The sequence below is a fragment of the Meles meles genome, chromosome 9 (genome assembly GCF_922984935.1).
Source record: "Meles meles chromosome 9, mMelMel3.1 paternal haplotype, whole genome shotgun sequence".
NCBI lineage: Eukaryota > Metazoa > Chordata > Mammalia > Carnivora > Mustelidae > Meles > Meles meles.
The window spans coordinates 112,048,091-112,061,310 of record NC_060074.1 but is presented as its reverse complement, the minus strand read 5'-3'; the positions used below and the strand labels follow the sequence as shown (position 1 = coordinate 112,061,310).

Below are 13,220 nucleotides of genomic sequence, written 5' to 3'. Positions count from 1 at the left end.
CCAGGTGCCCCATGTGCCTCATTTGTAAAAGGGGAATGATAATAGCGCCCACCTCTTAGGGCTGTCGTGTTGGCACTTAGCTGAGTGCCAGGCACACAGTAAGCGCTTAGTAATGTTAAATTGTAGTAGTAGTAGTAGTAGCAGTAGTAATCATAATAATAACTATCAGCAAATGGTAAGATGGAGATCCTGGTTGGCATGGAACTAGGTTCCAGGGACAGAGATGTGAAGTTGTCCCAGAGGCCCCCAGAGAACCCAGGTGGAAACCGGTGAGTCTATAGGCCAGGAGGAGGCGGAACGTCCGGCGTGAGGCCAGAGCCGAGCCCCAGGCAGGAGAGCGGGTTTCTGCCGCGCGCTCGCAGCCGGCGTTTCTCTGATTCCAGGGACACGCACCAATCGTAGCTCTTAAACCCGGGTGTTTGAACGCACTGGTCTCAAAGTGGCCTCCTCTCCGGGGAGGACCCGCACCTTAGTCTCCGCCCCGGGGCGGTGTCATAGGAGTGTCCCAGGAGTCCCACTCGCCGCAGCTCCCGGCATCCGCGCGCACCGCTCCCTCCTTCTTAGCCAAGCTTTCCCGCGCCCGCAATGGCCCTTTAAAAGGCAGAGTCTAGTCCAGAGGGGGCGGGCGGGGGGCGCTGACCGCCGTCCGAGGCCCGGCCCCTCCTCTCTGCCCCTCCCTCGGCCCGTCCCTCCCTGGGTCCCCGCGTCGCTCGCCCCCTCGTTCGCTCGCCCGGCGCACGCTCCGCCTCCGTCAGTCGGCTCGGCTGTCTAGCGCGCGGCGTGGAGCCGGAGCCGGGGCCGGACGCGCGGCTAGGGGCTGGGGGCTGGGAGATCGGCGCCCGCCGCCGGGCCAGGCCTGAGCCGCGATGGCTGAGATGGGCAGCAAGGGGGTGTCGGCAGGGAAGATCGCCAGCAACGTACAGAAGAAGCTCACGCGCGCTCAGGAGAAGGTGAGCGAGCCCGATCCCCGGCCTCCGCGCGGTCCAAGCCACCTGTCCCCCCCCTTCCCGTCCCTCCCCCCGCAGGGGCTGGTCCTCACCCGGGATCAGGCGCTGTCACCTCCGCACGACCGCTGCCGAGGGCCTTCGGGGCTCCATAGCCTGCGGCCCCCGACGTTCTGGGCGCCTCTCCGGTCCGCGTCTTCTGTCTCCCCACCCCCAGCGGGGGCAGAAAAGGGCGCAGCTGTCCTCTCACCCCCACTCTCCCCACCCCCAGCTTTGTATATTCTCTGCCTGTCTGCGGAGAAGAGACGGCCCACGCTCTTCTCCGGGCGCGAGGTCCAGTAAATCCTGCCCTGGAGGCCAAGGGCCGGGGGGCTGGGAGGCGAGGTGGCGCCCAAGTCCCCCAGCCTCGCGCGGGCCACGCGGGCTGGGCCCTTGCTAGGGGGAGGGAGCCTGCCCCTTGTGTCCCAGGGCCGCTCTGCTCCGGGAATCCCGAGGCTGTCCCTCAGCCCTTGGGTGCCAGCGGTCTAGCTCCAGGCCTCTGGGCGCTTCCTGCGCCCGCCGTTCCCTCCTCCCCACCCGCCTCTCCACCTTCTGTCCCCGCGGGCTGAAGGAGGGATCGGGTTTCCTTTCCTGAGAGGTGCCCGAGGCCTGGACGCTCCGGCTCGGCCCCCGGGGAGCACAGCACTGCGCGCCCCTCCGGGAGGTGCCCTCCTCCGAGCCCCGGCTTTGCGTTTCCCGCGGCTGGGAAGGGGGTGGTGGCTTCGGCTCCGGGAGCCCACCACCTGGGTGGGGAGCTGGCCCGAAGGAGCTGGGGCCACACCGGGGGCGTGGGGGGCGCCGCAGGAAACCCGACCCCTCAGTGTCCAGAGCAACTGGCAGCAGGCGAAGGGGATGGAGCCTGGGCTCCCCGTGGCACCCTGACAGTGCAGGAAATGCAGTATTGGGGGGCGGGGGTCCGCGCCTGTTCAGCTTTCTATCTCCAGCCACCTCTGGTTCATTGAATTGGATCACGCCAGCTGCTGACGCCACTTCCCCTGCCGACTGGGACTCTGAAATCTAGGATTGCAGATTCTGTGCTCCAGCCAGGGTGGTCCCCCAGTGCCCCCCAGCGGAGTCTCTCCCACCCGACACTCAGGCAAGAGTGGGAACCCGAGGATAGGCCGGCCTCCTCCAACCAGTCTGTGGCTGTTTATAAACAATGACTTTTGCAGCTGAGACCTTCGGGCTCCCTAAGGATGCAGCCACGTGATTGGGGGGGGTGGGGAGCAGCGGTTAGAGCTTCCTCAGCGCCTCCCTGCGAGTCCCGCTGCTCATCCTTGTAGTCCCAGGCTAAGCAGATGGGTGGTGTGCGTGGAGGTTAGGGCGATGGGCCAAGCTCCAGATCTGGCCAGCCCCAGCAGCTGCACACCCTTCCCACCGACCCCCCTCCCCCACCTCCTGCCCCAGGCGGGAGGAGGGATTAGAGCACCACAGATACTGGCTGGGGGCTGGGTAGACTTCAGTAAGCTCTGGTGGTGGTGGAGGGGGGCAGATGCTGCTGCCCTTGCTTCCTCCCCCCATCCTCCTCCTGCCCAGGACCGGTGCCTGGAGCCGGCAGCTCTGGGCTAAGCCGGCTTCCTGCTCCTCAGGGGCTAAGGAAGATGAATGGGAAGCAGGTTAGGTGAGACAAGTTCCCCGCCCCCACTCCACTGAGGTCCTACTCTTCTCTGGCTCCCCTTTGCTCTTTTGGTGTCCCCTTTGCCCTGGTTGTCTTGTCTCTGCAGCAGCATCTTTCGCTAATTTTAGGGGCAGTGGGCATGAGCTTTGTCCCCTCCTTGTAAGTGGCAATATGTCATCACTGACTCCGCTGAGCTGCCACCGCTCCCTCCTCAGCTCCTCTGTGGCATGGGCAGTTGGCTGACAGCTGGTCGGCCATGGATGCTGGCCTTGGCCAAGGGCTGGCCCTTCGCAAGCCTGAGCTGCAGGGGACTGGAGTTGTTAGTGGTACTGCTGTTGTCTTCCCTTCTGGCACTGCGCACTGGTTAGGAGACCCTCCCCTACTCTCGGGAGCCAGAGAGTAGCCTTCCTTCAGTTCCCTCCTTTGTTGGCCCTGCTGCAGTACCCGCTTCTGGGGAAGCCCGAGGCCTCAATGCACACCAGCCTCTCCCCTTTGCCCTCTTGTGGTTCAGAGTTTGTTGCAGCATGGGTCAAAGGCTGCCTCCCCAGCGTCTTTCGGTGGTGTCCAGCACCCCGCCTAATTCACATTGCCAGTGGTCTCACAGCCTGCCCCTGCCTCGTCTCGGCCAAACCAATGAGTAATGGGGACAGTTCCAGTTGTGTTGCCATAGGAGGGCATTTCCTGACCAGAGACAAGCGGTAGCTTTGGTGTGGGGCCTGGATAATATCCCCATAGGTAGAAGGGCCTCATCTCTCTTTTTCTTCTTTCCCAGTTTCCCCTCTCAGCCCAAATATCCAGCAGGACTCAGAGGGTGACAATGGGTCAAGGAAAGTTTGCCCTCTGGTGTCCATGGGGCCAGCTCTCCTGTGTCCCCCGCTGAGTATGTCTCTCCATGGGTCTTGGCTTGGCATTACCATCTCATCCTACCCTGGCCCTGCATCACTGGTCTGGGTGCTCCCCCTGAGGGGGGGGCAGATCTGTGTGTGTCTCCAGGCATTAACCTGGCCCCAGCAGGAGCAGAGTGACTGTTTATGGACAAACAAAAGAGCATTTGGTGGCTTGGCAGGGGAGCCCTGATGCAGGCCTGTGGGTGGGCTGATTTGTGCTGTGTGCTCCTCTGCTTTCCCTACTTCAGCAACTCCTGCCTTGGACATGTGGTGTGTGCCTGGGCCTGGGCAGAGCCCTGGGTGCAGTGCAGAGCGGGATGTGTGAGGCTCCGATTGCTGTGGAGCTTACTGTCGAAAGATCCCACTGCCGCTGGCCCTGAGGAGACATAAGAGTGTATTGGAAGGGACACCAGGGTCTGAGTATGGCACCGCACTTCTCGCCTGCTGCCCCCAGAATGCTGGGGTGCAGAGCGTGGGCCTGGAGCTTGGGCGTCATGAGGTCATCTTCCTATTACGTTTGGCTTGTTGGACCCTCTGTGAATGACTTTGTCCATTTTTGGGCCTCAGTAGGGTGGCTGGGCAGAGCCAAGGTAGGGTGGAGCCTGGGTCAGATGACAGAGGATTAGCGGTTGGCTGGCTGGGCCCCTTGGGGGAGGGGCAGGTGGGGGAGAAGGGACAGCTGTGGTGGGGGTGGATTCTGGCCTGCTGGGCCCTGCCCCTGAGGCCCACTGCTTAGGAGTCCTCACAGAGGGAGGCCAGAGCTGGGCTGATGATGAGCAAAGGAAGAAGGCTCTGGCAGGGGTGGGAGTATGCACTCTTTCTGTCCCTCATGGCCAGTGGAGCCTGGTGCGAGTGGGGAGGCCCAGCTGGGAGGGGGCAGGGCCCAGGGCTGGCCAGTTGGAGTAGATGCTCAGCAGAGGGAAGGCGCAATGGCAGTTATTTATAGGACCCTGACACATCGCCATGATGGCACCATGCTCATCTGCTGGTCAAGGTCTCCTAACAAAGTAGCCCCATCGGCTTCAGCTGGTGCCAGGCCTGTACAACCAATCCTTACCCTCACGACAGCCGTAAGAGGAGCCACGCGGCACAGAAGAGCAGGTGCCCTGGAAGGGGGCCCATCTGGGTCTGGGGGAGGGCCTGTGCTCCCCCTATATTCTGCATTTCTCTTTGCACATCTTTCCTCTCTCTGTCCCTGGGTATCTGAGGACTCTTCTTGCCCCTCTTTCTTTGCCCATACCCCACCCAGTGTCCTCTTTTCCTCCGCCTCTCTCTACCTCCCTGCTCTGTGTCTCTTTCCTCTGACCTCTTCCCTCAGAGCAGCTTCTCCCTGAATCTGAGTTATCCGTGTGGGTCTTTCCCCTTGCTCGCTGAGGGAAGGCTTCTGAGCTAGCCATCATCTCTGGTAGGGTGTCTGTGGGAGACATTTGGCTGGGGAATGTGGGCATGGAGAGGGTGGAAATATGGCCTCCAGACTTTCCCGAGCTCCAGTGTGCCCTGGCTGGGCTGGGGCCCAGGGGGGAGCTGAGTCCCCACCCAGGAGAGTCTGCTGGCTTATGCCTGGACTCAGAGGGAGGCCAAGGCTGTTTTGCCCAGGGGCGTGCAGAGAAGGGCGTGCTTCCTGGGCTGCATGGGACATGGAGAAGGTGTTTCCGAAGGGTCCATGTTGGCCAAGGTGCAGGGTAAGAGTGAACACAGGAGGCCATTAGTTCCTTTGAAGAAAAGGGTCACGGTTGGGAGTGGTGAAGGGTGGCAGGGTGGTAGATTTGGGTCATATTTGATCAAGTCTTGTGGGGAAATCTTTGTATCTCTTGGATTCTCAGAGAAGCCGAGGTTTGAACTCTTCTCCTCTCTTCTTCGCAGATGACCCCATCAGGGGCCCCCTTCCCACCTCTGATTTCTGGCAGCCGACCAGATCCCTGCCTCTGGAGCAGGCAATCTTGATCCAACTTGTCCCTTTCAAGCTGTGTGACTTGGACAATGTGAAGAGAATGCTTCTCTCTCTCCCTGCTGCTTTAACCCAAGGCCAGCCTTGGCGTGGTTCTGTTTCCATCAGGTTCTAGGATCCCTGGGGCCTACCCTCAGCATTAGGCGTCTTTCTCACCACAGGAGAAGAGAGTACAAGGGCACGTCGGAGCGAAGAACATGCGTGGGCTTGGCAGGCAGGCAGTCCTCAGTTTCCCTGTCTAGTTAGGACCTTGGGCAAGTGGCGGGATCTTCATGTATAAACTGGGGCAATAATGGTTCCTCTGCGCATACTGGTTTTGGAGAGCAAAGCCTTGGACAGGGCCCAGCACATGGCAAGTGCTCCCTAGATGCCTGCTCTGTGGGGGCGGGACCGTACGAGGAAGCCTCCCAGGAGCCTGCCATCCCTGCCTAGGCCTGCTTCCCAACCCTGCCCCTGTGAGTGTCCATTTCAGGCCTCTATAGACAGCTAATCCCTGCTGAGCCCTAGCTGATCAGGGCTTATGATGCCCAGTGCCAGGGTGGTGGCAGCGGCGGCGTGCGTGTGTATGTATGTGTGCGTGTGCACGTAGAGGGGCAGCCTAGAGCAGGGGAGGGAATCAGACAGTTCTGGAGTGAATCTTAACTCATCTTACACATAAACTCCGTGGCTCCGAGTAAGTCCTCCCCTCCCACCACTTTGGGCTTCTTCACTTTGGCCCTCAGTAGAGTGATGGGGGTTGCTTATTCATTCTTCTACTCATTAAATGAACATCGAACACCCACTAGGTGCTGGGCCTTCTTCTAGGGACAGAGGGTACAGGACTGAACAAAACCACACCCCACCCTCAGGGAACTGACCCATCAGGGAGCGAGGGTGGGGGTGAAGGTGGGGTGGGGGAGATGCTGGCAGCTAGTGAAGCAGGAGCTGACCCTTCACTTTTTCTCGGGGGAGTCTGATTAATGGGTGCAGCTTTTCCTGAGCATCTGTAGTGCCCCTGCTGAGGACTCAGGCGGGGTTGTGAACGTGGGTGCTCATGCAGTTCATAGGATCAGCCAGAGAGAGGCTGAGTGGAAGCGTCTGGTCTCCAGGTAAGAGGGCACCTGGGGGAGGAAGGCTTTCTGTTGGATGTCACACTGGTCTGTTGTGTTTTTCTAGAGCCTCTTTGGCAAGTCTCCTTTTGGGATTAAAGGTACGAAGAAAAGGATGCCAATGCTAAAACCACTCAGCAGGGCCCTGACAGAGGACAGGCCTGGACAGTTGCGGAGGAGCCTGGGCAGGGGCTCTGGATGTGGGATGTAGGATTGGAGGATGGAGAGCAGGGGGGCCCTGAAAGAGGAAGAGGGAGGCGCGGAATATGGCCCAGACTTGGGGGCAGGCACTTGTAAGACTTTTTAGAAAACTGAGTTTGCATTGCTCCCCAGGCCTTCCTGCCTTTGGGGAAGTCTGCTTCACCTCTCTGAGCCTGCTTCTTCACCTGCTGTCGGGGACAAATGGCATGCAGCATGCTGTGCAGGTTTGGTGGTCAGAAGCAAAGGGCAGGGCTCATCATCCCCCAGAGGGCTGCTCTTGTGCCATGGAAGGAGCCCTCTCGTGGGAACTGGCTGGTACCTGGGGTTCCTGGGGCCTCCCCAAAGAGGCTGCCATCTCCCAAGAAGGCCACCCATTTGTGGACTGAGCAGCAAAGCTGGCTCTGTGCTGAGGGCGGATAGGGGTCCGTGTTGGGCAGTTGAAAAGGGAAAGGCAGACTCTTCTTGCTCCAAGGGAAGCCTTTGTCAAATATTAACTTAGCAATAACAGCCATGGTTTATTCTATACGTGCTGAGTGCCAAGTACTTGGTAAAAATTCTCATCCCGACTTCCACCAGGTGAGGTCATGATGATTTCCCTGGAGCAGATGAAGAAACTGAGGCTGAGCAGTGGTGTGACTTGGCTATGGGCTCTCCCGGTCAACTGTCTGGCTTACCACATCTCTGGTGGAACCATGCAAATGAGATGGGAATCTCTAGTGACCTTTCTTGACCCCTCCTGACCAAGAAGTCCTTGCCTATGAGGGGGATCATTTGACAGATTTGGGTCCCCAAGTTAAAGGAGGGGTCTTCTTCCCCCATTAAAGGAGATTTGAGGGCACCTGTGTGTGACCTCTACCCTTTTGGGATGTGTGGTGGGCTCTGGGGTGAGGGGATGGCCTGAGGTTTCCTGATGCAGTCTAATGCAAGAGTTTCTGCAAGAAAATGAGGACAAAGGAGGCAATGTGGTGTGTATGTGAGTGTATGTGTTTTCCCAAATATAAAAGCTGCATCCAGTTCGTTCAGTATAAAGAAACCCTCTTTATTTAGAGTCTGTCTACTTTTGTTTATGTTGTTGCAACAGTGTTTCTTTTATGAAATGATGTTAGTACTAGTTATTTCTTTTTTTTTTTATATTTTATTTATTTGACAGAGAGAAATCACAACTAGGCAGAGAGGCAGGCAGAGAGAGAGGAGGAAGCAGGCTCCCTGAGGAGCAGAGAGCCTGATGTGGGGCTCGATCCCAGGACCCTGGGATCATGACCTGAGCCGAAGGCAGAGGCTTTAACCCACTGAGCCACCCAGGTGCCCCAGTACTAGTTATTTCTTAATGTTCTTGGGGAAGAAATAGTCATGCAACTGACCACACATGCATAGACACCAAACACACACACACACACACACACACACACACACACACTCTCTCTCTCTCTCTCTCTCTCTCTCAGTATTTTCATAGGGTGGAATCTAAAAGTCTGGGACCCACTGCCCCTGGGGAGCCTGCTGCCCGCCCCTGCAGACTGGCTATGTGGAGTGGGAAGGCAGCTCTCCTGGGTTCAGGCTTGAGTCTGGCCCATGGTAGCCTGGGACCAGCCCCCTAGAGTATCTGCTTCCTGAGGGTGAGTCCTGCCTCCTGCAGGGGTTGTGGCCTCTCCCAGCTCAGTGACTGGGTGTGTGCTCGCAGGGATGCATGGACTCTTAGGGCAGGGCTGGCAGAGGCCTGGGAGATCCCCTGGGTTTTCAGGGTACAGGGTGGGTGGGGGAGGGCAACTGGGGCTGTAGGATTTCAGGACTTCAGGGAGCAGAAGAGGCCATAGTTAGAGCTCAGGACTTGGAGTCTGATGGCTGGGGCACCTCCCCCTTGCCACAGCCACATTCTGAGGGACTTAGGCATCACTGGAAAGTGCCGTCTCCCACAGTAAAATGGCCTAGGACTGTGGTGGAGCTTCCCTGAGATGGGGGCCGCGGCGCTTGATCCCAGAAACTGAGGTTCTCAAGAGTGGGCTGGGGCCCTGCTGGAGAGCCCTGCCTGGCTCTAGGCCAGATGCCAGAGAGGGCTTGGCCTAACCACTCTCTCTCTGCCAGAGCCTTCTTCCAACCGGAAACAGCTTTTGGGTGATAGAAATGCCAGGGATCGCTGACCTGGGGGTCTGTGTGGTTTGCTGGACCCATGACTTCACTGTTAGGGCCAGTGAGCTGCTGCCCTCAGACCCATTTCCACTGGACTGTCTGCAGGCCTTCTGCCCTCCGCTTTCTGGATCTCCCTTTCAGCCCTGCTGCACAGCCGATGGGGTAGGATTGGAGCCCCAGCATGCACCAAGAGGAGGAGTTGGAGACTGGCTGCAGACAGTGGCCTCAGGAACAGAGAGCTGGGGTGCCCTGGGGTTGGGCACTTGTGCCTCACATGCAGTGCGCAAGCCTGGGGTTATGGGCCAGCCCCCCACCGCTGCCTCTGCGGAAGGGTGGAGAGAGGCAGACGTGCCTTCCTCTGCAGTTCGAGGGCCGCAGTGGCTCTGGGCTGAGCCCCATGGGCTGGGGAGTGAGTGGGCGGTTGCCAGCATCCGCCACCACATGGCTGCAGGGAGGGACTCGTACCGGCTGGTGCCAGGCCAGGGCTTCGGGGCCTTCTGAGCCCCTGCAGGCCTCCCTGTCTGGAGCTCCCAGGGCACCTTCGTAGGGACATCTCTGCTGGCTCCTTGTTTTAGATGCTTCAACTTACATTGAATTAGTTCCCTCAGGTTGTGGTGACCTTATTTATTTTGTCATTCCCTTGTTTGTGGCTTGCCCATGGTGGGCCAGGATGCTGAGGTGCTTGCGGGTACCAAGAGAGAACCTGCCCCTGACCTCAAGGAGCTCCCAGGGCCCATCACAGCAGTAGGGAGAGATCAAAGCAAGGATGCTGGTGCCGGAAGTGCTTCTCGTCCAGCCTACGCTATCAGGAGGTCTCCCTGGAGGAGGCAATTTCAAACCCTGAGCTGGATTTGAAAGGCAGAAGAGGTGGGTTGTGGGGTGGCCAGGGATGTTTCTGGTAGCCTTTCTGGGGTGGCTGGAATGTGTGTGAGTGAGGCTGGTCTGGTGCGTCCCGAGACTGAAAGGGTAGGTGGGGGGAGAGCAGGCCCTGGAGGGCCAGGAGGGACGCCAGACCCCTGTGCCTCAGCCTGCTCACCCTCCTTCCTCGTGTGCCGCCCGAGCCATTGGTCCATTTGTCTGTCTTCCGGTCTGGGCTTAGCCGAGAACCCGGTGTCTCACTGTCCAGGGCCGAGGAAACCCCGGGCTTTCTGAGGAAAAGGAGGAGACCCGGGGTGAGGGGGTGAGTCCTGAGTCCCGAGGGAATGTCCCCAGGCTTGGCCAGGTTAGGATCTTGCTGTGCCCAGGAAGGCACAGTGGGGTCTGGGGTCGGGCTGCCATCCTGGAGTCTACCCTGTCAGGGCTGGGATTACAGGTCTGGGTGATGTCTGTTCCCCAGGCTTGCTAGAGAGACACAACATCCTACACTCCCCACCCCACATGTGCACCTGCTTCTTTGTTTTGGGGTCCCAAGGTGGCACTGAGGGGTGACCCTGCTAAGCTTGGAGAGCCTGACAGCAGGGAGAGGCCCTCAGTGCATCCGGTCACCCCTCTTCCAGGCACCCTGTGTGCTCTGCCCTTCGCGGCCAGGCCACTGGTGAGATGGCCCTGTGGGGCTCCCCCAGCTCCGGGGTCAGAGCAGGGGAGGGTCATCAGAAGAGGAGCATCCTCAGGGAAGAAGGGGTCATGCCAGCGGGTGGGGAACTCTGGCTCTAAGTGCAGACTGCTGGGAGAGGAGTGGACAACAGGAACAGTAATGTTGGTAATATTGTCCGGAAGGAGGCTTGGGGGCAGCTCTGGCTCGCTGGGGGTTTCCATTCAGGCCTGTGGCTGGAGGAGCCGTCAGGGGCCGTGGGGCTGGATGGGGGTATCCGGTGACAGCAGAGCCTTTGTCAGACTGGCCCCTTCTCCAACAGCTGCTGCTACTTTCTTTGGACCCTTTGGTCAGCTCAGCATCTCCCCAGGATCGTCGCCAACGTGACTGAGGACTGGACGAGCCTGGGCCCGCCACTGGGCACCAGGGCACAGGGCACAGGAGACCTGGGCCAGGAGAGGCCCCTCAAGGGGACCCCCACTTCCCACCCCCATTTGCCGTGGTGCCCTATTTCTCTCTCTGGGATAACATCCACTTCCAGGACGTGTTCACTCTCTCCAGGGCAGATACAGGTGGTGGGTAGGTGCAAATGCTAACCCGGGGCCCCGGGACACTGGCAGCTGGGCAGGGTCAGCGGACAGATTGATCCACGGTTAAGAGGTGTGTATGGGAGGAAGACAGACCCTAAGAGAGAGGGTGGAGTGTGGCCCCGGTGACAACTTGGCTCCTCTGAGGTCTGGAGCAAGTTGCACCCCCATTTCCTCCTCTGTACCCGGGAACAAGAGGAAGTGATGGGACCAATGCCTGGTCCCTGGTGGGTACCGGCACATGGTTTTTTTTTCCTGGGGAGCATTTGGGGAAGGCCCTGTGAACCCACAGGTAGGGACCATTCTGGCTTTTGTGTTTTGAACTATTTGTTTTGCTTATGACAGGATTCTTGAAGTTGAACTGCGGTATACATTTTTTCCCTCTTTTTTCCTGTGCTGGTTGAACTGGGAGGTCGTGGTGTGGACTCTGAGGCCCCTGAGCCAGAGCCCCATTGAATGAGGTCGGGGAAGGACACAGGGTTCCAGGTGGGCTGTGCTTCCAGGGACCAGATGAGGCGTGTGGAGCAGGGGGACAGTGGTGAGGGGTCTCCCATCATTCCACTCAGGGAGCCCAATGTGCAACAGAAGAACACAGGCTTTAGAGACCTGGCTTGAACCCCAGTTCTGCCCCCAAACCTCAGCGTGCCCATCTGGGAATTTGAGAAGCATGAGATCCTCTTCTCAATGAGATAAGGTGAACGCTGCCTGGGGCAGAGCTGTGTCCCTGCTGGGTCCAGCTGGCTCCAGAGGGTTGGAGGTGGGAGGGTGACAAAGTCTTTTATCCTTGTGGCATTGTGTAATTTATGCAGAACCCTCCCACCCACCTTTTTTTCATTTGATTCATTGTCTTGCTGACCTGTGAGGTAGGCAGGACTGGATTATGGTTCCATTTGGCAGATGAGAGCACCGAGGCTCAGGGAAACCCTGGAATTTCCTCCCTTCCTGCTGTCAGACTTGGCTCTAGGTTGGCCTTTCCCAGGTGCTGCCACCCTCATCCCCGAATCCAGGGGTAGGGAGAGACTTTTTTTTTTAATGTTCTCCATACCTAAGGGTCTTGAACTCACGACCGCTGAGGTCAAGAGCTCTAGCTACTGAGCCAGTCAGATCAATTAGGCTCCCCTAGGGGGAGACCACTAAAGTGTAGATAAATGCTCATGCCTGTGCCGTGTGTGTGTGTGCATGCGTTTATGTGTGGTGGGGAAGCCGACTCTTGGTTGCCCCAGGAGGCTGGTACATCAGAGGAGAAGGTGAAGCTGCAGAGAAAGCAAGTCTGGGGTTCCCTCATAGCCAGGCATCCACCAACCTGCTCCATGAGGGAGGTGGGAACCTGGCTGCCCCCAGGAATCAAGCGACCCTAGAGGGTCAGATTTGGACAGAGCTGGCCTGATCAGGGAACCCAAAGGTAGAGAAAGAACTGAGCACAGGCCCCGTAGCTCACACCTCCCATGAAGAAAGAGTTGGGGGATCCTGGGGCAGGGAACACTTAAGAATGAGCTAATAGCTGGGGTGTGAGCTGCGTCCTGATCCAAAATGAGAAACAAAATCAACAATTAGTTGGATACATCTACTGATCTTGGGACAGGACACAAATAACTGTTATTTTTCTGAAATAGAAACTAAGCTAGCGTGTTATTTATTTGCCTCCCCTCCACACATAACAGGACAGTTTAGCAGTCTGTTTGGGCAGTGGGCTTGGCTCAGCTAGAATGTCACCACCTTCCCCAAGTTGACCGCTTAGCCCTACTGATTGAGTGGACTGTGGGTCTGGAGGAGGCCACGACCAAGGCGGGACCCTGGGCCCTTCCTGAGGACGCTGGGGGAGGCCCTTTCTGGATCTGGTGGACTGGGGGCAGGGGCGGGGGGGGGGGTGTCTGATCCTGGCACCTCTGGCCCAGGGCACTGCAGAAGCTACCTGGAGGGAGAGCTGAGTCAGCACTGTGGGAAACCCACGGTCAGCAGCAGGACAGAATCCAGTGCCTGCATCCCTGCTTTGTGCCGCTGCACTCACAGGTCACCCTGGACGTTGTGCACCCCAGGAGAGCTGGGGAGGCCGCCAACACATTCTGCAGCCAGTGCAGTGCTGCTCCTGAGCAATGCGGTAGAGAGAGAAGCCTCCAGGCAGTCAAGTGCTTTCAGCATGCCCTGAGTCCTGGGATTCCAGTTCCTGGTCTCCTTCTTTTATCTAGGACTTGGTCTAGCTACTTAATCCTTCCTGCTTTGGTTTGCTTCTCTGTAGAATGGGGTAACCAT

General features: G+C 58.4%; 1 protein-coding gene across 13 annotated transcripts in view; it reads left to right on the top strand.

Annotated features, from left to right (window-relative positions):
• The first annotated feature begins 588 nt into the window (after positions 1-588).
• The window catches only part of BIN1 (bridging integrator 1), a 55,202-nt gene continuing 42,570 nt past the window's right edge, over positions 589-13,220 (top strand). For 2 of the 13 annotated variants that reach the window (XM_046018742.1, XM_046018749.1), the window contains exon 1: positions 592-950. In XM_046018742.1, the coding sequence (XP_045874698.1) occupies positions 867-950 (84 nt within the window). In that variant the 5' untranslated portion in view covers positions 592-866. Of the gene's footprint in view, positions 951-13,220 lie in introns of all 13 variants that reach the window. The other 11 variants (XM_046018746.1, XM_046018753.1, XM_046018751.1 and 8 more) reach the window with 9 other exon arrangements.